We start from the raw sequence: 26,642 nt of genomic DNA on the forward strand, positions 1-26,642 counted from the left end.
TAACTTCCTCTTCAGTTGAGAACCCTACATCTACTAGCTTCGTTGCCACTTCAATGACCTTTTATAAAGTAGAAAAAAGCCAAAAGAAGACTGTCTGTAATTTATGAATATATATATATTTTAATATTGCTAACATGTTGTATTCATTTTATAGCTAATAGGATTTTTTTGTATTTGATATAAAAGAAGCTGATGTTAATTAATAAACTGCAAATTATTTTGGGAATGGGTTATCACTGATAAAAACTGCCCATTGTATACAAGTGACAAAAAGGAAGCCTTTCACAATGTCTGATATAAATCGTAATCGTGGAAAATCGAAATTCGTAAGTATTATAAAAAATTATTTCTTTAATCTTTCTGGAAAACAAGGAAATGGTTCTTGACGATAGTGGATAATGTTTTTTGGCTTACCATACTATGTAAATTAATAAAAGATACAAAAATTTATGCCATCTTGATGATATATGTTATGTTTCTATTTCATATTCCTCCAATTAAACAGTTGCATTTGTGACTTTTTCCATTCAAGGTGCTTACAAAAAAAATTTTCTACATGTTTAATGCAAAGCAAATCTTTTGCTTAAAAGCAGTGAAATTAAAAAAATATATTGAAAATAAAATAACTAAACATGCGGCAACCCTGCATTCATCTCAATTATATGTTAAATAAGAAAAACAAAAGTTTGTAATGTTCTAAATTCGTCATTGTTGCAATGTAACAAAAAAGTAGTTTTTACGCTATATTTTTTAATATTAGTTGGATCGATTTACACCTGGAAACACAAAAGGGAAAAAGACTGGTAAAAAACCTGTGACACAATCATCAGGAGATGATGAACATGCGGCGCATGGATATCCCGAAGCTGTTGCATCGAAATTATCAGAACATGAAGTTGTTACACTGTTTGAAAAAATGCTTGTAAGTATTGTGTTCTATGCCTTAAGATTGTTTTGAATGATGCTATGATGTTAATCAAACGACTGTCAACACTGGCACAGATAATTTTTGATCAATTCGAACTGAAGTTGGACTAGTTGTTTTGATTTGAAATTTTCACCTGTCTATGTAAATGGTCTAAGCAATAACTCAGCAACTACGGTACCCTAGCTTAACAGAAAAGACGAAGTTTTGCCAGGTGATATATACAATATACAAAACTGCAGACAGGACGTCACTGTTTCGACCTTAGGTCTCCTCAGGGCAGTAAATCGCACGCTTGACTGAACGCTTTATTACAATATCCGTAACGCAGCATTGTGATTTTCCATTTGTGGTACGCAAGTACACCACATTTGGGTACTTTCACCCACCTTGCCAAAGTGCTCAAACTGCTGGAGCGATGAGCTATCCACAATGCAACAGCAAGATATCTACTAGCAAAGTGCTCAATTGATATTATGTATGTTTTCAAGCATCAACATATTTTTTGATTTGGTTTCGATGAACTAATGTGTTGATGTTGTAACTCCATCACTGCAATGTAAATGTTGCATGCACAAAAGTGGTATATACCATATCAAAAGCATTTCCTTATTGTTTTGCATGCAAGACTAATTACAAATAAAATACTAATGCAGCCTGCCGTTTTTTATTTGTAGGATGATATGAACTTGACAGAAGATAAAAAAGAACCACTTCGCACTAAAGATCTTCGCATTAAGAGAGATATGGTCGCGCAATGGTTAAACAAGGCTACAACAGTCAAGGTAATTTTTGATTGAGATCTGTGACAAAAATAATCCAAGGATCCATTCCATAAACAATAAACATAGTACAAGCTAGCCTACTTCTATTTATTTGCTATTTTACATTGTTGTGACCATACTAAGTATATATTATAAATTTGCCACGATTGAAGTTTTTATTGCACTTGGTGTGTGGAATCTGGAATTACTCAGTTGTTTTGTGTAATCTTTTTTTATTTTCTAAAATCTTGTTTGAACTTCAGGGCGACCAAGGGATGACTCCTCAACAATTCATCTATAGTCTTCGGCATGTTTTGCAAAAAGAGGGAGCTAATCACACTGGAGGCAACAGGGAGCTTTTACATCTTCTTGAAACACTACGAGTTTCCCTAAACAGTAATCCACTGAGGTAGTTATATCTTTTTGCGAACCGCTACTTTAAATGGAGATATGGCACATTTCATTCACGTCTTTCACTACTGTTTAAATTTGAGTGAACACCGTTTTTTTTAAGCTGTGAGAAGGATATATTTGTTTGATTGTAAGAATCTTGATGCTCGAACTGAGAAGGAAGCTCAATTCTGACAGCTTCACACTTGTAGTTAGCTTTGAACCACTCACAAGAGTCCACTAACTAAGGTTTACAGAGTGAAGCTTCTATTTGTTGAAATCTTGTGGTCTGTGAATTATTTCTTCTCACTATGTGCCGCTAAAAGGAAAATTCTCCTTGAAGTGCATGAACTTAAAAGCGTAAAAGAATAAAACTAATGAGATGATTGATGTTCAATTTCGCTAATGTTCTGTTTGCATTGTTTTTACTGCCAGTCGACTTTTTATCAGCACAGTTAGATGATACATTTCTCATGAACTTAAGAACAGTGTACGCACTTCTGATCAAGTCATCATGGCAAGCCAAATGCAGAGTTTTTTTGGTCTGAATTTTTCTCACTCAGATTGTTAATAACTCTAATTACTTATTATAGCCATAAATTATTTGTTTAAAGATTTTTCGAGGATGAAAGGTTTTTAGCCCAATTTCATGCCAGTTAAATCTCGTAATTGAACATACTCGCTTGCTACAAGAAGTATCATCTGTATTGTGGCCTCCTAACTTTTTATTGCTGCATGAAGTGTGGGACATACAGCTTCGTCCCGCCAATGCTTTTTTAACTACTAAGCACTATCTTACGGCAATACGTCATGGAAGCGCAACATTTTGGTACAAAAGCTCCCTGCAGACGCTGAATAACTGTAAAAATGACGGGTTTTGCACTGAAATGTTTGTAAACAATTTTTTTTTCTAGTTGGCTTCAAAACTTCGGTCGTGATGGTCTGGACATTCTTCTTCAGATCCTCAATGACATGTATGACCACGAGAGGAACTCTGAAATTGTTAGCAAAATTAAACATGAAATCATTCGCTGCTTGAAAGCATTCATGAATAACAAGGTGAGCTGGTACAACTCTGGAAAACTTGAATTCGCGTTATGTTTTGTTGGAGTCGAAAAGGAATTGTCTATGATATTACATCAAAGATTAAAAATATTTAGCTGTGGCATCCGCAAAATTTTTATTTTGCGAAAGTCAATAAAAATTATTTACGAAAACTCTTGCTTTTGCTTAGTTATTGTCATTCTTCAGTTTGTAAACCTTTTTTTTTGATCTCTTACTATGGACGCTGAACAGTTTCGTTTAAAACTTTACTGATATAGAATTGTAATATTTTTCCAGTACGGGATCCGAAACATGTTCGATAAAGAAAATGGGATCGTCACTTTGTGCCGAGCGATCGACCCCGAGAATAACATGATGATGACGGACACTGTGAAGCTAGTGGCCGCCGTGTGTTTGTTAGAAGATGGGTGAGCCAATACTGTAGCTGCAACAACTGAAAATTTGAACAAAGTAGGCTATTGACACCGCTTGAATATGAAGATAATAATTGCGTAAAGAGACCAAATACTTAAGTGAATTTAGATCTTTCTGAAATTTGCTAATTTTTCTGTACGCTACTAAACAACTGACTTTTGTTTGTTATCTATTTGTGCAAAGCCTGCGAGAATGGGTTTTCTATGGGTGACACCTTATTATCAATTAAACATTTTAAAATTTTGGTTGGAATTTTAAACTTCACCCTTCAGCTTCCTGTCATGCAAAAAGTGCAATTTTTTTATGTTGTTGCATCTAGTCTTTTGTCAACATTCACATTGGTTTCTGTTTGTGGCAAGAGCCTGGCCCGTATGGCTACACGTACATTCTGTGTACGCTCGTGGCGAGTTTTTTCAATATGACATCGTGTTTTCAGTCACGACAAAGTCCTCGAAGCACTGACAACTTGTCATGAAAACTCGCTGCTCAAGCAAAGACATTTCAACACTGAAGAACAGAGAACCCATGCTATTTTACCTGTCGGGCCAACCCGTTTCGACTCTATCATCTATGGACTGAAAGGTGGAGAAAAGTTGCCACAGCTGCGAGTGGCCTGCCTCCAGCTTGTCAACGTCTTGGTTTGCACTCCTGAAGAATTAGATTTTCGAATGCATCTTCGAAACGAAATCATGAGAGCCGGGCTTATGCATGAGTTAGAGGTTCGTAGCTAAACTCTAACAAAAAAAACCATTGTCTTGTAATAACTACTAAGCACTGAAGTTGACTATTTAAGTAGGAAAAAACAAATTTTTGTACAGTTTTTCTACTTAACTTGTGGTTCTTCTTTTTATCTTTGTACTTCTTGAAATGTTGATTTTTCCACAGGATTTGAAGAAGAGTCAAAATGACGAACTCAAAATCCAAGTGCAGGTCTTTGAAGAGCACAGAGATGCTGACTTTGAAGAGCTGGTCACTCGCTTTTATGACGTCAAGAATGAATTCGAATATCCTTTATTGTGACAAAGCTTTTCCATCTGATAGATGGCTGCTTTTGGAATGCGTGAAGCTACTCCACTAGTCCATTGTTGCAACATCGTCTCTGTTTAGTTGTATCTAACTCGTAAAGCAAAAACCCAGATCAAAATTTTGTTTCAATAAACCATTGTCTCAGCGTAGGTTGCTGAGACGTATACATTGACAGTTAATCTTATTGAAACACAAAAAATACGTTTAGTCAAAGATAAATGTAAATTTATAGACCTCACCTTCAGCTGGAGCGGTTTTAAAATCTTGAAGCTATTTTCTTAACCTTTTCCATTCTGTTACCACTGAGTCTTCAGACGTTTTCGAGGTTCTGAATAACTCACTGACCGGGACGCCATCGGAGCCGCTGTTTCTATCGATCTTGCAGCACTTGCTCAGTGTAAGAGACGACGAATGGGCAAGGTAAGTGTGTGACTTTTCCACAGCCCGCAAATCAGTCTTTTTTTACATTGATTCAACGTCTGCAGACGTTAAAACAATTAAAAAAAAGACTAGTCGCAGGCTTGGTTTGTGATCTTTATGACTCATACGCCGGCTGAACCGATGAATCGTCATTTTGCACAGCTCAAGAGAGCCGTGAGTGTAACAACTTGTTTGAGTGAATCCCTTGTCTCTTACACTTCGAACCTGTTTTTTTTTTCGCTGAGACTTTCAGGTCATTTGTCCGAAATGACTTGAAAAAATTCGGTCATTTTTTATTTAATTCGGTCATTTTTTCTGATAAAAATATTTCCTTTCAAGTAGCTGATACATTGATACAAACCAAAATTTGCACTTCCTGACTAGCTACAACATTAAGTTTCGCTGAGAAACGTTGTCGTGTTTTATCTGAGAAAAGTTAGAGCAGACAAATGTTTCTTCAACGTTCATCAGCGAACCACCACCTTGCAACACTTTTTTGGGACATTTTGACCGAATTGACTACATTTTTTTCGGACATTTTGCTAAACAATTGGTTAATAACCGATAAATGACCGAAAAAAAACCCAGCTTCGAACCGCAATGAATTTGTTTGCTTGTTTTGGAGTGGACCCTGTATGGCAATTACTTGACATGAACCTTCTACACTTATCTCATGTCATTGACTGATAATATTGAATTTGTTAAACTGTTAAAAGATGCGATCAATGATCGTATACAATTGATCCTGTACAATACCAAACAAAATACTTGTTTTTTGAGATTGCAGCGTTCAATACCGGTAATATAAATAATGTAAACAATTAATCACATTTTATCTAATACGCACTGTGGGTTGGAGGTTTTGAACAGATTTTTAAAATGACCACTTTATTCCCATTTGGTCGTTCCCGTTCTGAAGTTCTTTTATGGGCAAATACTTGTAAAATATTAACTGCACCAGCCTGTACTGTTGGTAGACTCCAGCATGTGAATACATTCGGAATATGGAACTACGCCTGCAATGCAAATATAACATATGAATTAAGCGTCACACCTGTTAGAAATATGCTTGAGTAGATTATCTTAGATTTATAAGTTAGTTTGGCCCTTACAAGTGGCTTTTTGATATATTTCCATGGCTTGTGTTACATTTCTCACTGACGAAATATCACATGTTGTAAAAAAAAATTATGTTGCTTGCGTAGATTGTTGATAGTGTGTGTTTACTGTTTATAGAACTTGTAAATTCATCCTTATTTGTCACCACCAAGTGCACAATCTCTTTACATATTAAAAACTAGAAAAGTATTATGACGTTGTACAGCATGTGTTCGAATGTACCTTGCTTATTTATTAGACGATAGCTGGAAATATTTTCATTTGATTTATTGGCATAAAATTAAAGCATAAAATGTCACTTTGGTATAGTCTATAAATAATTTCTGATTTGTGTGATTCAAAAGCGACCATCTTCGTACAGTTCCCGATCCCAGTCCAAAATTCTCACTACCCATTGAGGAAACTCCAACACACTGTGTTACCATTCCTTTTATCATTGTATAGTTAAGAAATGAAAATGGTTGCTCAATGCTCATAGTACTGCATAGTACAACTTGATGTTTTTAACCATCTACAGACCCCAGTACTACAAGTTGATAGAAGAATGTGTTTCTCAAATTATACTTCACAAAAGCGGTATGGACCCAGACTTCAGGTACGCAGGATGCTCTTTGATGGCTGTCATTTAAATTCGAAGCTTCGCGAAGTAAAAATTAACTCATGAAACCTGTCATTGTTCAGTTACAACAAGAGATTTCAACTTTTTGTGGACCCATTGATTGACAAATTGGTGGATAAAGCTAAGGTGGAAGAGAGCGAAACCAAAGCGACGGAAAGCCAAAAGCAGGTGTTGTAAAGCTTTCGCAATGTGTCTGTGTATGATTTTCGAAGACATTTTTCGAAAGTGGAAAGCATAGCTTATGCATAAGTATGGTTTGCCACAACATATCGTCAGTATTTGCTACAAAGCAATGGAAATATCAAGCAACGGGATTGAACTGCCAGCATATACTGTACAGTGCAGCAGCATAGGCTACTTCAACTGCCAGCTTTTCATTCCATTGCACCCCGACATGGAGGAGCGGTCACTGTCACCTGCCAATATTGAACTTCAAAAGAGTCTTTTTGCGTCCATAAATAGATGTTTTCTCAAAACCACATCGGAAAAAGGCGCTTTGAAACCAAATGTACTTGTAGGTTTCTTTCGGAAGTAATGTTTAGTTCTCTTAACATCCATTTGTTCTTTTGGGTGTATTGAATGCAGTATTGCAGTTGCGTACATTTTACAAATCTACTTTTTCAGCTTGAACAAGAGTTGATTGCGAGGCAGGAAGCCGAGTTGAAATTGAACAAAAAAAGCAACGAGCTCACAGAAATAGAAAAGAAACTAAAAGAGCATGAAGCTCTCATTGCTGATCTAAAAGTTAAGGTTTGTTCAAACTGAGTTCTGTTAAAGATGATTTCTGATGTAAATTTTTGTTTTAAAAATGTTTAATTTATGTATCTAAAAGGATGCTCTTGCTCAAAAGCCTTTGTGTTGGAAATGTGTAAGTGTCTTTTCATAATATATTTTCAGGTTGCTGCTGGAGGTCCTCCTCTTCCTGTTGGTTCTGCCCCACCACCTACCGGAGGTGTTCCTCCTCCTCCACCTGTTGGTGGTGTTCCTCCACCTCCACCTGTGGGTGGTGTTCCTCCTCCCCCACCTGTAGGTGGTGTTCCTCCTCCTCCACCTGTTGGTGGTGTTCCTCCTCCTCCTCCACCTGTTGGTGGTGTTCCTCCACCTCCACCTGTGGGTGGTGTTCCTCCTCCTCCACCTGTTGGTGGTGTTCCTCCTCCTCCACCTGTAGGTGGTGTTCCTCCACCTCCGCCGCCTCCTGGTGGAGCACCCCCTCCCCCGCCACCGCCCGGTGGTTTTGCCCCTCCACCACCTTTGATCACTGGACCCAGGTTACCAGCAGGAATGAAGCCGAAAAAGTCATTCAAGCCTGAGACGACGATGAAGCGATTGAACTGGAATCAATTGAAACCAAACGTCATTAAAGATGACAGTTTCTGGGTTAAAGCTGAAGATGCGGAATTTGAAAGTCAAGACTTGTTCACTCGTTTAATGGCCACCTTTGGCCAAAAGAAGATCACAAAAAAGGTAAATACTGAGAGTGAGAAGCCACAAAAGAAAGTAAAAGAGTTGAAAGTTTTGGACACCAAGTCAGCTCAGAATTTATGTAAGTGTATGATTTTTTATGTTACTGCAATCTGCATTTATATGCTACTGATAGAGTAGCCAACTTTGGGTAACAGAAACACTGCATTTTCTTCCATTGTCTTTAAAAATGACTAGTTTGTATTGCTCCTGTTCAAATTTATCGTTTTTACGCCACAGATTCCTCCTTCTGCAAGTTACAGATAAGCCCCAATGTAAGTAAAAGTACAATATTGGGGACCAATTTTGGTCTCTTGGGATCCGTTCTTTAACAAATTCGTAATTCAATATAATTCAGGAAAGACTTGGTTTCAAATCAAACTATCCTGGTTCGACACCAAGCTATATGTTAAAATGGCTTGTGTCTAAACTGAATTATATTGAATTACGAATTTGTTAAAGAACGGATCCCAAGAGACCAAAATTGGTCCCCAATATTGTACTTTTACTTACCTTGGGGCTTATCTGTAACTTGCAGTAGCTGAAGACGACCACAGATTTTAAATTCAATTTCCTGTTTTCAGCCATCTTTCTTGGAACTTTGAAAATGTCGCACCCTGTCCTGAAAGACATGATATTAAAAGTCGACGATGCGTTGGACGAGTCGCTTGTCAACAATTTGCTGAAGCAACTGCCAGAGCAAGAAACCATCACCTCTTTGAAAGAGTTCAAGAAGCAATTTGAGGATTTGACACCCGCTGAACAGTTCCTTTGCACGGTACGTGCCCATCATTCTGTTTATATGCGACATAGGCACGTGGCGGAAATATAAACCAAGTTTGATATGTGTTCTAAAATAACCTCTTTAAAAATTTTGTGATCACGAACAAGAAATTTGAACAAAGCTATTCGGGGCATCTCCTCCCGTCAGCCGCCACCGGTGTTCCAGTTACACTTCAGCTATTGTAAAGCATTTACTGAACCATTTTGTAAAGGTGAAGCTTTGCACCAAACTCCAAAATCTGTTCAAAACTGCAATCGAAACCACTGTGACCATAAGAGTAAACATATTTTCGAGCATAACTTTCTTGTATTTTTATTACCACTACCGTAACTGCAAGAGCATTGTTACAATACTAATTTTAAGTCTGATAGATTTCTCTGTTGCACCCGGTACTGTTCTGTATCACGAACATTTGCAACTTTTTTATGGGGATTTTTTTTTCTTTCCATAGATGAGTGACGTGAGCAGAGTGAACGCCAGACTGGAGCACATCAAGTTTATGCGACAGTTCGATGAATACGTTGGAGACATTAAACCCGGCATAGTGTCCGCCACTGCTGCGATGCAAGATATTTTAAAAAGTCAAAAGTAAGATTTCTAAACTTTTGATGCGGTGTGTTTTTATGTTCAGTTTCTTTGACAGAAAACGTGAAGTTTCGTTTGCCAAGAGCAGTTTAAGTCAGATGTTCTCAAACTGTGCGTGGCGACGCCTTGATGCGTTGTTTCGATGTCCCAAGGACGTTTCACAATGATTGCATTTCGCATTTACACTCAATTGCGGTAATAAAATGCAAACAGATATATCTTCTGACATGTCCAATTGTGCATTCGCACTCATGCTTACGATACTGTAGCAATCGATTTATGACATAGCGATCACATAGCGCGGTTCTAATTCACTTGGCCGCGAGACAAACGAAAGTGTGGAGACACCAACAAATAACTAAAAATTACTGAAATTTTTGTCGCTTGGTACGTCGCAAGTTCCGAAAACTTTTTCCAAGGCGTCACAGCGAAAAAAGTTTGAGAACCACTGATGTGAACCAACAACTCAGCAACTTCTACCTAACAAGCCCATGTCTTACACAAGGAGCTTCACAAACATAATGAGCATATTCATGAGCATGATCAGCTGGTATTGACTTAGCAAGTCCTATAGCTGAGCTCAAAATTAAATAAGTTAATACATGAAGTCGGCAAATGTCAGTTTAGGATTTGATACATGCTGAAGTGAAGACTCCGTTGAGTTTTTTTTTTCTTCTTTTGCTCAATTTTCAGGTTCAATAAGTTCTTGGAACTGGTTTTGATGGTTGGAAATTACATGAATTCCGGTTCACGCAACGCCCAAACACTCGCTTTCGACATCAGCTACTTATCGCGAGTAAGTCTAATTTTTTTGTTTTTTTATTAACTTATAATTGAATTGTAAACATATCCAACCAAGCCACACAGACGGAACAAACACTTTTATTTGACATACAAAAGATATTTTTATTAGTATGGTCAAATAGACAGTATGTTAAATCCGACTCTGTTGCGTAGTTTTCTTTGTGTAAGTTGCAAAAAAGTGAAATCACAGAGTTTCCCTTTTTAAAAAAACAAAAACATAAGTTGCTTGATTCTTCAACCTTCAGCTAAAAGACACAAAAAGCACAGAAAACACTCAGACGATGATGATGTTTCTGGCCGATATGATCCAAGAACAAAAGGAGAAGCGATATGGCCAGGTCCACGGCTTCCTCGATGACTTCAAGCATATTGCCAAAGCGACACGAGGTGCGATGCAAATCTACGCGGAAGTAACTGACGTGGTTAAACATTAACCAAATGCATTTACTTCACCTACCAGCTGATGAAGTATTTCACTCTTATTTTGTCAGATTCAAAGCAGTTGTAACTGGCAAAAACCTGTTTTTGCTGTTTTTTCCTGCTTTTTGTTGCCTCCCTTTATAAAGTTGTCGTCTTGTAATTAAATGACCACTTATTAGTAACCTACTTTTTGCAATTGATGAAAAAGTTATTCTGATTTGGTATTATGTTGCGTAAGATGATGCTGGGATTTGTAACGTCTAAAAACTGACTTGTCTCTATAGTGCTTAAACTGGCTTGGCAGTTAATGCGAAACTTTACTTTGCATTTGACAGTTTCTGAAGAGCAATTGAAGAAAAACATTAAAGCAATGGAGGTTGCTTTGAAGAAAATCGAAAAAGACATCGAGATCTTCAGCAAAACGAAGGATCCCATTGATCAGTTCTCTGTGGTTTTAGAAATATCCTTTTTTAACAAAATATTATCATCTACTCTAATGATTTATCAATACATTTCAAAATGTGTGTTTAAAAAGTTTTTACATTTGTACCTTTCGCAACTTCCTCAGGTGGCATAATTAGTTTTTTAGAAGGAAAATAGTTTGCTACTTGGATAGATGTTTATGGTCGTTGTTTGCCACTTGGTCTCAAGGACTGCCATTTTACAACCCGAAAATTTCGATAGTTTTTTGAAGTATGCAGCCAAGTTTTGGTATCATCAACGAAAACACGCAAATCTTCTGCTTGGTTTGTTAGACCGTGAATATCACAATAGTATACGTATTGTTTTAAAACGAAAAAAACTTCTTAGTTTTGGTTCAATCTTTTCTATATTTCGCAACCTTCCATAAAAGTACGCCTGTTTCGATCAGATAAATTTATTTTGTTAAAGTAAACCTCTACAAGCAGGCTCCCATCTTCTTTACCCTTTGATTTTTTGTTCAGCTTCATTATTTACACTTCACAGTTTGAAATACATAGGCTTTTTCTTGTACGGTATTAATAAAAATTCGACAACACTCTTTCTTTTCTTAACAACACTGTTTCTGTGCGATACGAGTTCCTGAAGAAAGCGAAAGAAGAGTGCACCATGCTGCAGGAGATGTTCGAGCAGATGCAGTCGATATTTATTAAAATATCTAACTTTTACTGCTTCGATCCCAAGAAGAAGTCAATGGAAGATTTCTTCGGTGAAATGAACACGTTCTGCACAGACTACCAAGTAAGTAGCTCACCATGGCAAATCACTGTGTTCAACTTTTCATAGTTTTGTAAACCGGAGTTTGTAGGTTATTTTACAGCTTTTATGTACAAAAGGTAAATTAGTGATTATTGCAATTGCCATCTCAAGTAATTTGAATTGATTGCATTTCAATGAGATGAAAGACAAGTTCTACCCAAAGCAGGAATCATGGCTTTGCCACGTTTGTCCATGAAAGCTTAAACTGGACGCTTGCAAACTCCTCCGCCGACGAGGAAATTGAATGGTTTGCGTGAGCATTGAAAATTATAACATCATCAATGTATACAAGCCATCTAAGCTTTCATAACTGGTGGTCGCAAAAGCTTTAACCACAATCCTGAACTTAAAAAAAAAACTTTAATTGCATTGGACATTAGGGTGCGGCTGATGCCCCGACCTGAAGCAAAACACCCTAACTTTTTTTTATAGGTGACACTTGGTACAAAAACAATATTTATGAAGTTTAAGACCAATCTATTAATGTTTAGGGGGTCCAGATTTGAATTGAAAATTAAGAAATTTGGTGCTTAATCGGGTAGTTTTACAGTGCTACATAGTCCTTCATTTATCATGGTAAATTCTGTATTTAAGGTCATCTGGGCTCCTCAGTTGCAATGTTTGACACAGTATTATTATGTTCCATACTACTTTTTAACAAGTGGGGTTTTGCAAGTAGACAGCCAAACACAAACACTATTTTGAGAGGTAATGTGACAACCTATTGCAAAATATGCTTGATGTAATTGCTGGAGAATGCAAGTATTAAGCAGTAGAACAACATAGTCTGTGTATTAACCAGTACCGTACAAGACACAACTTTTATTAAATGTGAGTGACTGAAATCTTCCTGGTCACTACATGTCAGCTTTACCTTGTGAACCGCTAAAAGTAAAAACAGGCCTCTGTGATGTCATAATACCTTCAAAATGAGTTACCACTATTTAGCTCAGTCAAATACCTCCAGTTTCAGTCTAGTAAGTGCAGATCATTTCTAAGGCATTGTTCCCAGGTTCAGAATAAGGTTAAATGTAAGGGTTGTTACAGAGCACTTCTATATCAAGACCAGGGTCCTAACCATTTTAATTATGACAACTTAGTAATGGTGAATTACCTTAGACATTTAGTATGCGATGTGGTGAAAGATTTATAGAATCGTATTTATCAATTGTAGATTAGAATCAATACGTGTAATTTGTATTCACTTAGTAGGCTATTTAATTGAAAAAAAGTTTGCTAGGCTATATCTTCTCATGTACAACATGACCCTCGGTATGTTCAACTTGCTACGGTTCCCACAAAAGCAGATCAAGATATCAAACGTAGCAAGTTACCAACCTACAAGCAAGTGATTTTCAAATTAATTCAAACAAGGTTATCAGGAAGGCAGTTATATACAGTACAGTTGAGCAAGTTTTTACGTTTTACTTGTGAGCTAACATTTCTACAGTTGCAAAGCAAGAAATATCAGAAAAAATAATTTCTTTTTGCAAGCAAGAATTTCAAATGAAGATTAAGAGAGACAAAGGCAAACCACTAAAAATATACAGGAATTTCAGAAAAAGCTTAGCGAAACCTATCCTTTCTGGCCACACAATGTCATGAAAAAAAATAGCAATAAAGAAGACATGCTATTCCTTATCAGTATACAAGCAACCGGGAAGCAAGTATGGCTGGAAAAGATAGTGTTAGAAGCAAAAGTTAAAAATATCAGTACCAGGCAATCACAGCAAGATAGACGAGTAGAAAAGGAGGAGGCCCGAGTTAATGACATATCATAAATAATGCTATTGATTTAGAAGCTGAGGATGACGTGGACAACGAGCCATGCACATCTTCAATGATTTGTGAGATAGAGGAAAAACGCTTTCATGAAAGAAGATCAAAAACAGGAACAGCCATCTTCATTCCTCATGACATAACGAAATTTCCAGGATTAGTCTCTGCAGCAATCAGAAACAGCATTACACCAACTGCCTTATCTGTTACTCTCCATTCTATGGTTCACGCCTGTTCTGGAGATGCTTCGAAGTTAAATCTCCATCCATCTCAGTCTCACAGATACAGAGTTGAAACAGCGCAGCTTATTTCAGAAAAAAATCTCTCCGCATGGTCACCACCTGCTGTTGGTGCTTTACATTGGGATGGAAAACTTCTGAAGACTTTCACCAGCAAGTAGAAGCAAGATGAAAGGCTCCGAGTTTTGATATCTGGCATCGGTGGCATTAAATTGTTAGGTGTTTCAATAATCCCAACCCATTCAACAGAAACAGCTGGAGCACTTGTGTCCAAAGTTACTATGCAGTTGCTTAAAGATTGGCATTGCAAAGATTTTGTTACATCTCTTGTTTTTGACACAACAAGCTGTAATACAGGGCATAAAACTGGTGCTTGTATGCAAATTCAAGAAGATATAGGTCGCCCCTTACTTTAGGCTACGTGTAGGGCTGTAGGCAACATGTGGGTGAAGTATATAATTCTTTTTAAAGTGAAAACCTGTGGTGAAATGATATGTAATTATGTATCATAGAGTACTAAAACAAAAATGTTAGAATGTCACTTCGTAATTTCTAAATTTTAACTTAAAAGCAACAAAGGAGTGCTTATATTAAATTTCTTATGGCTAAAGCCTACACCTACACAGCGCTGTGGTAAATGGCATTAAAAGTATAAAACACTGATTTTGAAGTGTCAGTTATGGTATGTTCTGAACAGGGTAATCATTCAAAGAATTTGCAATCCGAAGACACCACTTTTGAAATTTTTTGCAAAGCATGCTCCATAGATTTTGCCTAAACTTAGAAAATTTGCCCTAATTCTGCAAAAATTTCAGAAATTCCGTTGCACGAAGTAGCCTATGCAAAATTACCCCTAAATTGACACACTGGTTCTAAGTGAAACCTAAGTTGCTGTTCACAGCATATAAGCTATAATTTGTAATGATTTACCAAAATTAGCTGATATCACATGAACATATAAAAATCACTCAAATATAGTTATTACTATCTGAAGCCTTTACAAATTGTTTCACCTAACGGATCATCAGAAGGTCTTATTCAAATAGAATCTAGATTCTAATAATAGATTCTATTTGAATAAGACCTTCTGATGATCCGTCAGGTGAAACAATTTGTAAAGGCTTCAGATAGTAATAACTATATATATATATTTGATTTAATTTGCTCTGCTTTGCCTTTTTGCTTAGCATTGAGCACTTTTTGTAGTATTAATAGTTTTCATTGTTTTAAAAATCACTCAAATTTTTTAAGCATAAATCACCTAATTTAATATCAAAATTGAAATTTGGGAAAATCGATAATCCTATAAAAGTTTGATTGCAATCTGGACCCCCTAGACCTTATTCAATTTTGCTGAAACTTCACATTTAAGCTTTGTACACCAAGCCTCACTTCCAAAAAAAAGTTAGGGTTGCTACGATCAAGTTTTAAATTTTACGGGGCGTCAGCCGCACCCTATTGGACATTAAACTCCTTAAAATCACTCCCTGTTTTATAGATTGGAAATATAATGCACCGTAATCGACTTTTATGTTTTTTAAATATCAGTTCCATTAATTAATTAGCCTTGTTACAAGATTCGAATGCTTTTTGAAATGCTTTAAAATTTTGCTATTGTCACAACAGGCTGCTGTGAAAGAGAATAAAAGAAAACGAGAGATGGAGGAAAAGCAAAAAAGAGCAAAGCTTGCGAAAGAGAAAGCAGAGAAAGAAAAAGAAGAAAGAAAAAAGAAAAGACAACCCGCTGCCGTGGATCTCAATGCCGGTAAGATTGACTTTAAATATTACATGAGACTGTTTGCCCCACGTGCGATAAGTAATGTATTTCTTAATTGAGTGCATACACCTGCTATTCTAGCGTTTCGTCAACCAAACTTTAATGTCTTTTTACAAGAGCTACTTCAACTTATCTCCAACACGTCTTGTGATTGTGTAGCTCATGTGCATCAGTTTAGTCAGCCTTAGCCCTTGTCTACTCTTCAGCAGAGTACTGTGCAGTGCGCACCTGTTTGGTGCCGCAGTGCTCACTGCCATAACATCGACACTGCCATAAACAGCGCCCTGCGCACAGTGACCGGATGCCTGCGTCCCAAACCATTGGACAATCTTCCCATTCTCGCTGGCATCCAACCCGCTGAGCTTCATCGCGAAGAAGCCACTCTGTCCCTCGGTCGACGGGCACTGGAGCCTAACCACCTTCTCCACCACAAGATCTCTGCTCTCCCAAACGAGCACCCCCGTCGACTGAAATCAAGACACCCATTCGTGCCAGCCGCTCAACTTCTTATCAAGGAAGCTGATGTACAAGATATCTCTGCGGCTGCTTGGGCGGACCATAAATGGAGCTCTGAATGGAAGTCAACCGCCACCAGGCTCTATTCGTTCATCCCCGACGCCGACACACGCCCCATCGGCCTAACACTACCAAAACAGGCATGGGTGCGCCTCAACCGTCTCCGTACGGGCGTCGGGCTTTTCCGCTCAACCATGCACCAATGGGGAATGGCCTCTTCCTCCTCCTGTGAATGTGGTGCCGAGGAACAGACCGCAGACCACATCATCAATGACTGCTCCATCTTCAAGCCACCTAACGGAGTGGAAGGTCTGCGTGTCATGGATGATGAAACCAAAGACTGGCTGCTCTCTAGTAGCCTTCCAGTGTAGTCCGGGAACATCGTGAATCTGGGGTGGTAAAAGGATAGACCCTCGGCCCCAGAGGCTCACAAGACGACGACGACCAATTCAGTTTGACACTTTTTGAATTCTATTTGATGAAGCTGGATGCTATTATTATAGCGAAATCGATTCTTAAAAAAAAAAATATGATAGATACCATCCAGATTGTTGTATGAATGCCAGCATTTCATGAATGCAATTCTATTTGAATTCATTGAAATTTTTAATCGTGCTGCTCTTATTTTAACCTTTCCTGGCTGCAATGTTCTAGAGGGTGACCAAGAGGGTGTCATGGATAGCCTGCTTGAAGCGCTTTCAACCGGTCAAGCCTTTAAGAAAGAAGGCAGACGGAGAACACCTAGAGAGAAAGGTAAGTGAAGATATTGTATATTAGCTACGGTAATTTTTCTTGATGGTGATAAGATATTTCTTTATGTTAATTGCTGATCAGTTAGTCACTTGCTTGTCAGCAGAGATTATTTATTTTGCTGTTTTGGTTGCATTGATGATGGCGATACTGATTTACCATATTTTTTTGTTTAGTTTTGACTGTAGCCACACACTCTAGGCAATAATCAGCCGTTCACTTAGCTCAGTGTCGTTTGAAAATACTGATTTTAGAAAGTTAGGGATAAGGCGATGGTGAAAACGTGGCCTACGAAACTAGATGCTTATGCTCTTCGTTACCAAACCCCGCCAGTACCTCTGAAACCTAGGTTTAGTTTTCCATAAATCAACCTCTAAACTACCAGGTGCCGGGCACCGTACTTTAAGCCCTGGAAAGCGAATAGCCCAGTTGCGCGCCCAGCAACAGCGAGTCACAGCGAAGCGCGCCCCGGCAGGTTCTTCTCGAAGCATCGATCGCGTCGACGCTCACGCCATGATGCGCGCCATCGCTGCAGGGCACGAACTTATCGAGTCTAAGAAAGGTGATGGCTTTCGATGTCAAGGCTCTCCCCATACAGCAAGCCAGTCATTTTTTACATGCAAAAACGACTGATTTGCTTTATGGGATCGTACGTGCCTCTCGGTGTAACGTCGTTTTACCACTTGTAGACGTTGTTTTGATGTTGCCTTTACTTCGGTGTTGAGTTCATCCCAGCCAGCAAAATTAGCCTCGTTTCCATCGCCGACGTTGAATCAATGTAAAAAGGACTATTCTTTCAAGCTGGGGTATAAGAGATTAGCAAATGCGTGAATGAATATGTTGTGAAACAGTGTTGAAAGTTTGTATCTTGACATACTTTTTGCACAAGGAGTGTATTTGTAGAACATTTTTTTTACTGCATCTCGTGTATCTGTTATACGTTGATAGCTTCAAGGATCATGATTTCCCAGGTCGAATGGCGATATAAGACTTTTTATTGCACCATTGCGTCTATTCCAACAAACAAGAACTTTCTTTTTTACGTCGCTTCAACGTTACCGGGCCTTAAAATGATGCAAGAATTTTTTTTGGAACCTGTGTTTCGTTTCCACATATGTCATCATGGAAAGCGACCCTGAAATCACGCGTCTGCTGATGCAATGCACGCGTCAGAGCGAAATCTTGCGATATCAGATTGCAATACTGCCTTTTTAGTTTGCTTGCCTGTTGAAATTATATTCGTTTTGCTTGTTCTGTGTTGCGTATTGTGCGTTACTTCCTTTTCGTTTTTATTGTTGTGTTTTTTTTTTAGAGACAAATTATATTACATATTATGATGCATGCCAGTGCCACACATTCGTTACTTCAATTCAAGCTGTCAAACCACGGATATCCAAAGAAGATATCTTCTTTAGAGATCCCTGTGTCAAACCAATTACGAAATAAAACCTAACCGACTAGTTATGTAAGACATGGTTCTAGTTCCTAAACATAGTCTATTTTTTAGACTCAGCGCAGGCAATGATCATGTTTACCGTTTCACTTGGCAAGGCTGGCGTCATTCGTTGTGGTACTAAAGCTGACTTTAAAGATCTGTTAAACAATTATACAGTATGCTATAGCCATTCATGCAAAAATCTTTAAACCAATTCTGTCAACTCCGCTTGATCAAGCCAGTGGTCTGGTTAGGGAAGACCACTGCATTAACATTCCATGTTTGTATGTAGAAAGCTCCATTGCTTTTGATTCTGCACAAACAACCTTGCTTGCTGCAGTTTAATTAACTTTTTGTTTATTTATTAAATTTCTCGTTATTTTTTTTGTTACCAACAGACGTTGGCAATTCTATAACAATTTTGATTTTGTGTACACTGTACAGTCCCAGACAGCAAATCAACCATTTAAAAATGGTTGATTTGCTGTCTAGGGTATTCAGTTTCATTTAATTTTGCGTAACTAACTGGAAGCATATCAATAATAATTTACATCAAATGTAGTTACTACTCTGTAAAACCTCTACAACCTGTTGCACCCTAAAAGGGGGGTCATCAGTACGTCCTTATTTAAATAGAATTCTATTTGAATATAGGACCTTCTGATGACCCCCATTTTAGGATGAAACAGGCGTTTTAGAAAGTAGTAACTGTATTTGATGTAATTTGCTCTGCTTGGCATTGAGCACTTTTTTTTAATTAATAATTTATACATTTGTGTAAATGTGATTTGATGTCAGTTTTCGTTGCACGCTGTATTGTACGTATCCTTTGTTGTATGTGGTTTTCACATGAGGCAAGTTGGTCATGTGTAATTGTGTATATTTGTTTCGATTATGCACTTGTTTTATTTTGAAAGCCAAATGCTGTGTAGCCGTTATGTTCGCTATAGTGATCAACTTTTAAAGTCTTTTTTGTGTGTTTCATAGAACTCTTTAAGAACGCTTTAACATTTCACAGACAAGGGTTCTCAACCGAAGGTAAATCTATCTCCCGGAGTTAACTTTCATATATCCAGTATGTAAATTTATTAGAACATAAAAGATAACCTGCAACCTAAATGCCCAATATAAGGCCCGTAAATATTTGGTGACGGCAAATTATTCTTCGAATCTTCGGCAAGGAATAAGCAAATGTAAAAAAAGTTGAGAACCCCTGACTTAAGACATGATTGATATTTATATTTTAACTCAATGTAACTTAACAACCGACAGGTGGCCGCATGGCCCCCCATGGCCGGTCACGTTCGAGGGGAGCCGGTAACCCCCCGGGTCTTACCATCCAGCCGGCCTGTGATCTAGAAGCGGCCCTGTTGTCAACAGAAGGCCAACAAGGACGGCGGCGACGACAGAAGGCCGATCCTATTCTTGATGCGATGGAAATGAATCAAGAGCAGGTCGCAGAAGAAGAATCCCCCTTGCAATACCGGGTTTTAAAAGGCTCTGACATACCGAACTTACATTGAATGTGTGGATTTGTGGAAAATCTTGATGCCTTAAACCCAGGTAGCAAATCAATCGATTTTTACATTGATTCAGACGTTCAATCAATGTAAAAAAAACGGTTGATTTGCTGTGTGGGAAGATATCATTGTTACTTACGTTTCAGTGACTTCGGACTTTATGCATTCGGGCGCAGTGCTTGAAAATTACAGAGTTGCTGTTACCTTTAGAGCAAACACGACAGCTTTACCTCGATCGCGCATTGATAAATGTAAAAATAGCGATTTGGAATGTTGGATACAGGTTGTTTGGTGCAAGGTTGAGCTATACCCCTGACCCAACGATTCCTCTTGTGTTGTATCTAATTGTGTGGTTTGAATGTAAACGTAATGATTTAGTTCAGTGGTCGTATGTACTTTTCTCTGTAAGTTCGGATCCTACAAAGCCATACAAAGCTGAACTCATTTAAAAGTTTGCAAGGAAAGCTCAACTCCCAAGATCATACTCGCAAAATTGTGTAGGGATTTTCTTGTTGAATGACAATATCGCAAGTTTTACGCATTCTTATCGTTTGTGTAGCCACTGTACTGCACTCACCGAAACTTTCATCACTTTCACAACGTTGGTAGTTAGAATGACGTGCCCTAAATCCTGTGATGCGTGTAATCACGTGACGCTAGTTTTAAACATTTTCAAGGAAGTGCATCGAAGTTCGTTTTCAGTCACCTGTAAGTCAGGTTGCGACCGTGCCAGTTGATTTCTTGTGGTCTTCAGTATCTTCGAGTAGTAATGTCATGTGTCGTTCGCATACCGCTGACGTCATTCTTATTCCTTGTTAAGAACGCGCTGCTGGTTTTTCTTAATGGGCCCGATTGCAATGTTTGAATTTGTAAAGTCTCTTGTTTCTGTTTTTGAAAGGAAACGCGCTAATTTAAATTCCACGTTGAGTAGCTAACCTGATGTGGGTAATATGACCCGTTGATCTTTCACTGCACACCCCTAATCTGCATCATGACACGTTTTCTGCCTTTGAAATGCTCAATTTTTATGTCAACACTGTTACGTAATTGCAATCATAATGCGCTAAATTTGTCCAGGAAGTGCATCCTCATATTGAAATAGCCACTTATGATTGTTCTTCAAGATAGAACAAGTCACGGATAATTTTTCTTTGGGTGAGAAATGTTTTTACATTGTTTTATTGTGGGATATTTTGTGTTGCTTCTAGCCAGCAGTACAGGACTGAGATGCACCAGCTCATCGAGACCGAACCAACTGCCTGCTTGCTCATTCTTACCTTAGCACAGTCGACTTGTTCAAGTAAAACTACTTTTGTTGTCGTGCAGCCAGATAGCGATGTTTAATTTCAACGAAATTTCGTGTCAGATTTTGCTATTGGAAACTTCAGCAAACGAAATGCAACTTTTTGTTTGCAGTTAAAACTGCCAACGTCAAGATTGCGCTGGATTGTTTCAAATTTATGTTTTTCCCAATACTTTGTGCTATTTATGTTGTACGCTATATTTTTGAACACTGACCATATGACATGGCTTGGTCAGATGTTATGTCAATTTTTAAAGAGGCCACTGATCAAGTTAGTATTGATACATTTGAAAAGTCGAGTGTACTTTTCTGTTCCTGCAAGGTCGCTGTTTTTGTGCGCTGAGCGCGACACTGTTGTTGTTTGCGATAACGTACATATTACGTGAAACAACATCGTTTACCAGCATTTTACCATCCATATCACCCGGACTATGCAGTCATTTCGCCAGCCGAATGTCACCAGCTCTCAAAAGCTGCACTTTTTACGTCGTTCCAACATCGAAAAAAATGGTAACTTGTCATAATTTAACACGGTCCAGTCAGCAAATCAACATCTAATATCTTTTGCATTGATTTAACGTCAATTTCACGTTGATCTTGTATGACTGATTTCCTGGATAAAATATTGTCTTGTGTTGGGATTCGACTATGTCGCCGAACTGATGCCTTTAGCTGTTGACGCCACAGTTCAAGTATACCAAAGAATTATACACAGCCATTAGACTACTATTTTATTATGCAGTGATTTTTGTCTATCTTATTTTTGTAACTGCCGCCATCGTAAAAAAAATCTGTCTAAAAGTTTTCTTCTGTGCAAACTCGGCCGGTAACTTCAAAGTATCCTCGTTCAAAGACTACTAACGTAAATGTTATTTTTTCATAAACCTTGCTGTTTGTATTCCATTGGGGTGTTTGTGAGCGTTGAAGTTATCAACGATGATCGTTTTCAATGCGTTTTGTCGTTCAATCAACAATTAATCGTACGATAAGATCTTAAACTCTGCGAAAGATTCGTAGTGGAAAGCAGTCAGGGTTGCCAGATTTGTTGGGATATTTATCAGAAAAGCGAATGATGAATTTCATAGATTCAAAATGGCGACGGCTGTCTAACCTCATTGTACCTTTGCAGCTAGTTTTTGCCCATACAGATTATATAACATGCGGCTGATGTCATGAAGTTTTGTTTCAACGCAATTACTGTACTACACATTAAGTGTGGATAAAAAATATCTAGGTTTTGTTAGTTGATAGACATTGTTGTATCAACAAATGCGAGTCGCAGTGTTTGCAAATGAAAGCCTGAGTTAAAGAAGGGCTTACTTTGCAAAAAAATGTTTGAGAGAGGAAGGTTGAATTTTTGTGACTACTGGAAAGTTGCAGGACGGGACAAATAAATCACTTTTTTTGAAAAAGATCAACACGTGCAGTGACTTCCAAATGTAGGCTACGCGAGTTTTCTGTAACGTCTAAATATGTTTCGATTTGAATGAAATACTGAAAAAGTCGTCTTAACAGTGGCGCTAGTTTTATTCAATACATTGTGCAAGTTACTGAACCTAACTGATTTATTTGCTTTGAAAAAAATGACCTCAAACTTAAGTGTTTTGTAAAATAACTTTTTCAGTTCATAGGCTATTAACATGGTACACTCTTTTGGTGTGAAATAGGCAAACTCTCACAAGGTTAGATCCACATCTATTTCGAAGTCAATGAAACGTGACTGCCTTCTTCAGGGAGCTAAATCTAGTTTGAAAATTTGCGCACGATGTTGCTTTGAATTGCACGACAACATGATTCTGTGATCTGCCATACTCAACATGTATGCGTTGCCTGATCCATAAGAGCGTATTATGGATCAGAGATAAACGCTTGATAAACAGTCTCATTCAATGCTTACCTTTTCAACTGCCGCTAATAATCAATACTGTACGTTATCACAGGTAACCATAGAGCGATTGAACGATCAAGATCACGCAGACTCCTGGTTGGACAAACTGCTCCCGAATCCGTTGACATTCCTCTCGACTCTATGACAGCGGACGATCTCGGAGGTTCGCCGGAATTCAAATCTTCCTCATCTAATAGTCGGACAATCTATTCGTCAATGGAGGAAGCTACTCGGTCCAGCGGGACATCGGGTCCTACTCAACAAAAGCGACATCGTAAAAACCCTAACGCCAGCAGCGATGCTCTACTTGCAGAGTTGAATGCACTTTAACACGAGCCATCTTGTTTCTGGCAACTAAACACATCCGATTTGGGGAGCCAAGCTGTAAAGCTCTTCGGACACAATCAGTGAGCTTCTGGTGGTAATGAAGATCTGCATCTTGAGGTATCATTGGCAAGTATCTCTTTCCTGCACGGTGACAGGAGAAAATATTTCCACCGCAAATAATTTTATCGAGAATCAAGTGGAGACAGATATGGTCAAACTGTATTTCTATCGACAGCACCTATGCATTTGCTTCAAAAAAATTCGCGCTGCTGTAGATTAATTGTCTCCCGTTATCGTTTTATTCCTTGGCACTGACGCAGAAGAATGAGTTCAAAATAATCTACTTTTTTGAAGACGATTTGTAAAATTCATTTCATGATTGACGGAAATGTACAACTACGTCGATTTGATGTCATTCACTGAACTACTTCAGAATATTCACCTGCTGCCTGACTCTTTCTAAACCACTTTTCGTCCTTAAAAATATATGTAGGCTACGGTGACCCATCAAAAGAGATAAGCTGCCGTTTACCTTAAGGTCAAGCGAATTCGCTTTAGACCATTTTAAAGTAAACTTTATTCAAGACAGTACGAAATTTATGTAAGACAGTACCGACAGCTCATGATCGAGAACAATGGCGCATTGTATCCAACTCTAAATACGAGGAAGTAACATAATGCTGATGATATAAGATAAGGTTATCACTATCACGCACAATTTTGATGGATAATTCAAGACTGATGCCTGCTGTTGAATTGACTTAAAGTTGTTGATTATTATTTAATTCGTATGTTATGCTGCATGAGCGTTTCTTGCACAATACTTTGTCAGATAGACAATTGTGAACTGAGTCAAATGATCACGCTTCCTTGCTATTTCATGCGTAGCTTCATGCAAAAGAAGCTGGCGAAATATTTTTAAAGCCGACTTTAGAGGTTTCTGCTTGTTTACAGGAGCCTTTTAAATGTAATAAATTGTGCTCTGATTGTCATACAAAGAAGGTTTTGTTGATAAAGAATGCTGTATTTCGTACATTATAAATGTGTTATTCTGCGAAGACTGAAAAGTCTGTAGCATGCGATTTCATAAATTGATTGCATTACGTTACTTTACGAAAGTTCTTTGTTCGATCAGGCGAGAAACTTTAAATCGGGTGCTCATTCCTTGGTGTCTTCGTTACTTGGTAGCAGATTTCTCCTTTTTCAATTCTTAAAAGTGTGTCTTTACGAACAGCTCAAAATAACCAATTTTCAAACGCGGTGCTGTCAATATACAAACTATGTGCTGCTGGTTGATTTTATTATGTTGTTAAAACATTTTTGTAGTTACTACATTACATTGGTAATCATATTAGAGTACCGACAGTTGTATAATTGAGTTCTATGCCCAAAGTAAATTGCTTTCATTATAATCAAAGCAAATTCATAAAAATAGTCTTATTGATTGGTACCGAAGTTATAATTACGAATATGAAACACACCATTTGCTATAATCACGTTTGAAAGCAGCTTTTCTGGGTGCTCGCTATAACTTTATGGTGGACATGACTTGACAGTGCAATTGAAGATGTATAAACAAAATGTGTATTTGCTTCACAGTGATTGTTTCCGAAATATTTTAATAGATTTTGTAAATATACAATCATTTTTATTCGTATTTGATTTCAAGCTGCAATCAATCGAAAATTATATTCAAAAGTATATGCCTACTTATCTCGGCTTAAATAAGTATTTGGAATAAAAATAGTAACTCGCATAAATCCAACTGAGTTAACTTTACAAGTGTATTTAAATTAAATAGAATTCTCAGCCATTTACTGTAACTTCAAGCAGAAATTGGTGTTTGAAGCGCAATGACAAAATTACAGTGTATTCTTAAAATGCCAATTACTACAAATAATTATGAAACGTTCCAGAATAGTAGTTACTCCTTATAATCTACAACACATTAAAAACATGAATGATGTGTTATCTCTACTTGTCAAAAAGAGTTTAAATAAAAATAAAAAGATAATGCTTTTATCATATGATCATATCCCATTATTTTTTCTGCACTGTTTCAAAGCTTCATTAAATTGTTCACATTGTGAAATATCTCGCTGATTTTGCGCGCAGTTTAGAAACTGCTGTAATTCCCAACCGCATACTTGTGATTGTTGTTGAGGAGCAGGCTGTTGAGAGGATTGCTGTTCTTGTGGAGCTGCGGCTGCAGTTCCACTTCCATACAAGGCATTGGACACTCCATGACCAATCACACTGCCAATAGCAACACCGCCGGCGGTTGCAGCCATTTGACCAAGTAATCCTGGCTGTCGGGTAGGTGAAGCTTGCACCGCTACTGGCTGTTGTTGGGTGGCTGGCTGTCGTTGGGTAGGTGACTGTCTGTTTGTACTAGGAGATCGGCGTTGAATTGGCCGCTCAGCGACAGGGCGGCGAATAGGAGAAGCACTTCTACGAGAACGTGGCATTTTTACAAACTTACTAAACAAATCAAGTTACACACAAACATATATATATCTACCTACTGAGAAACGACAGATCGAGTTTGTTTGGTTGCCTTCAAAGCGGTTTATAGTGAGGTAAGAAAAACAGCAGCAAAGCAACACATAAAATATATATTTTAAAGAAGGTTATGATCAAAATTTTAAATAATGAGCAGCAGTGACTCCATAACTAGCCTACACAGTGAAATAGCAATTGTTGTACTGAAAACCAGAAGAAAGGTGATCTATTATAAATAAACCTTCTACAGTATAATGCTTTTGCAGTTACAATTTATTGTAAAGGGCAGTAATTTTTCATACTGTTTAAAAGTGTTGTTTGGCCATGCACTAATCTGTTTAGCAAAATTTTAACTCCAATTTAAGCTATCGAGCCTTCGTCGCACCGACACGCTTTTTTTCAAAAATAAACACTAGTTGGCAGTGGCGGCTCGTGCCATGGGGCTGCAGGGCTGCAGCCCCCCCTGAAAGAAAGAGAAAAAAGGGAAGATATGTTTTCCTCTGTGTTTGTCCGACCCGATTACTTTTTTCACTTATGGATTGCGGATTGAAAATTAAAATATTTAAAAATT

At 37.9% G+C, this 26,642-nt stretch overlaps 2 protein-coding genes across 3 annotated transcripts; one reads left to right on the forward strand and one right to left on the reverse strand.

Moving 5' to 3' along the window:
• Positions 1 to 220: 220 nt before the first annotated feature.
• LOC145782706 (protein diaphanous homolog 2-like) lies at positions 221 to 24,646 on the forward strand. Of its 2 annotated transcripts, none has more exons than XM_082594458.1 (22): positions 221 to 326; positions 761 to 922; positions 1,603 to 1,710; positions 1,953 to 2,098; positions 2,994 to 3,138; positions 3,421 to 3,551; positions 3,995 to 4,277; positions 4,444 to 4,562; positions 4,888 to 5,004; positions 6,641 to 6,718; positions 6,805 to 6,910; positions 7,367 to 7,492; positions 7,640 to 8,285; positions 8,788 to 8,981; positions 9,439 to 9,575; positions 10,266 to 10,368; positions 10,622 to 10,763; positions 11,132 to 11,256; positions 11,853 to 12,017; positions 15,680 to 15,818; positions 17,001 to 17,099; positions 23,295 to 24,646. In XM_082594458.1, the coding sequence occupies exons 1-22, from the start codon at positions 288 to 290 to the stop codon at positions 23,570 to 23,572; spliced, it is 3,588 nt and encodes a 1,195-aa protein (XP_082450584.1). In that variant the 5' UTR covers positions 221 to 287; the 3' UTR covers positions 23,573 to 24,646. The 2 variants fall into 2 exon arrangements, with proteins under 2 accessions (XP_082450584.1, XP_082450585.1); XM_082594459.1 differs by lacking the exon at positions 23,295 to 24,646 and adding an exon at positions 19,804 to 22,565.
• A 945-nt stretch (positions 24,647 to 25,591) lies between these two features.
• On the reverse strand, positions 25,592 to 26,235 carry LOC145782707 (coiled-coil-helix-coiled-coil-helix domain-containing protein 2-like). The gene has a single exon (XM_082594461.1). The coding sequence runs from the start codon at positions 26,035 to 26,037 to the stop codon at positions 25,600 to 25,602; it is 438 nt and encodes a 145-aa protein (XP_082450587.1). The 5' UTR covers positions 26,038 to 26,235; the 3' UTR covers positions 25,592 to 25,599.
• Between the last annotated feature and the right edge of the window lie 407 nt (positions 26,236 to 26,642).

This window comes from Aplidium turbinatum, chromosome 14, assembly GCF_918807975.1.
Source record: "Aplidium turbinatum chromosome 14, kaAplTurb1.1, whole genome shotgun sequence".
NCBI lineage: Eukaryota > Metazoa > Chordata > Ascidiacea > Aplousobranchia > Polyclinidae > Aplidium > Aplidium turbinatum.

Excerpts from the sequence above, each read along its gene's own strand:
- LOC145782706 (XM_082594458.1), top strand. The coding sequence starts at position 288 with ATGTCTGATATAAATCGTAATCGTGGAAAATCGAAATTC. Across the intron at positions 7,493-7,639 it reads TTGCTGATCTAAAAGTTAAG|GTTGCTGCTGGAGGTCCTCC; the intron begins GTTTGTTCAAAC and ends ATATATTTTCAG. Across the intron at positions 11,257-11,852 it reads AGTTCTCTGTGGTTTTAGAA|GAGTTCCTGAAGAAAGCGAA; the intron begins ATATCCTTTTTT and ends TCTGTGCGATAC.
- LOC145782707 (XM_082594461.1), bottom strand. The coding sequence starts at position 26,037 with ATGCCACGTTCTCGTAGAAGTGCTTCTCCTATTCGCCGCCCTGTCGCT.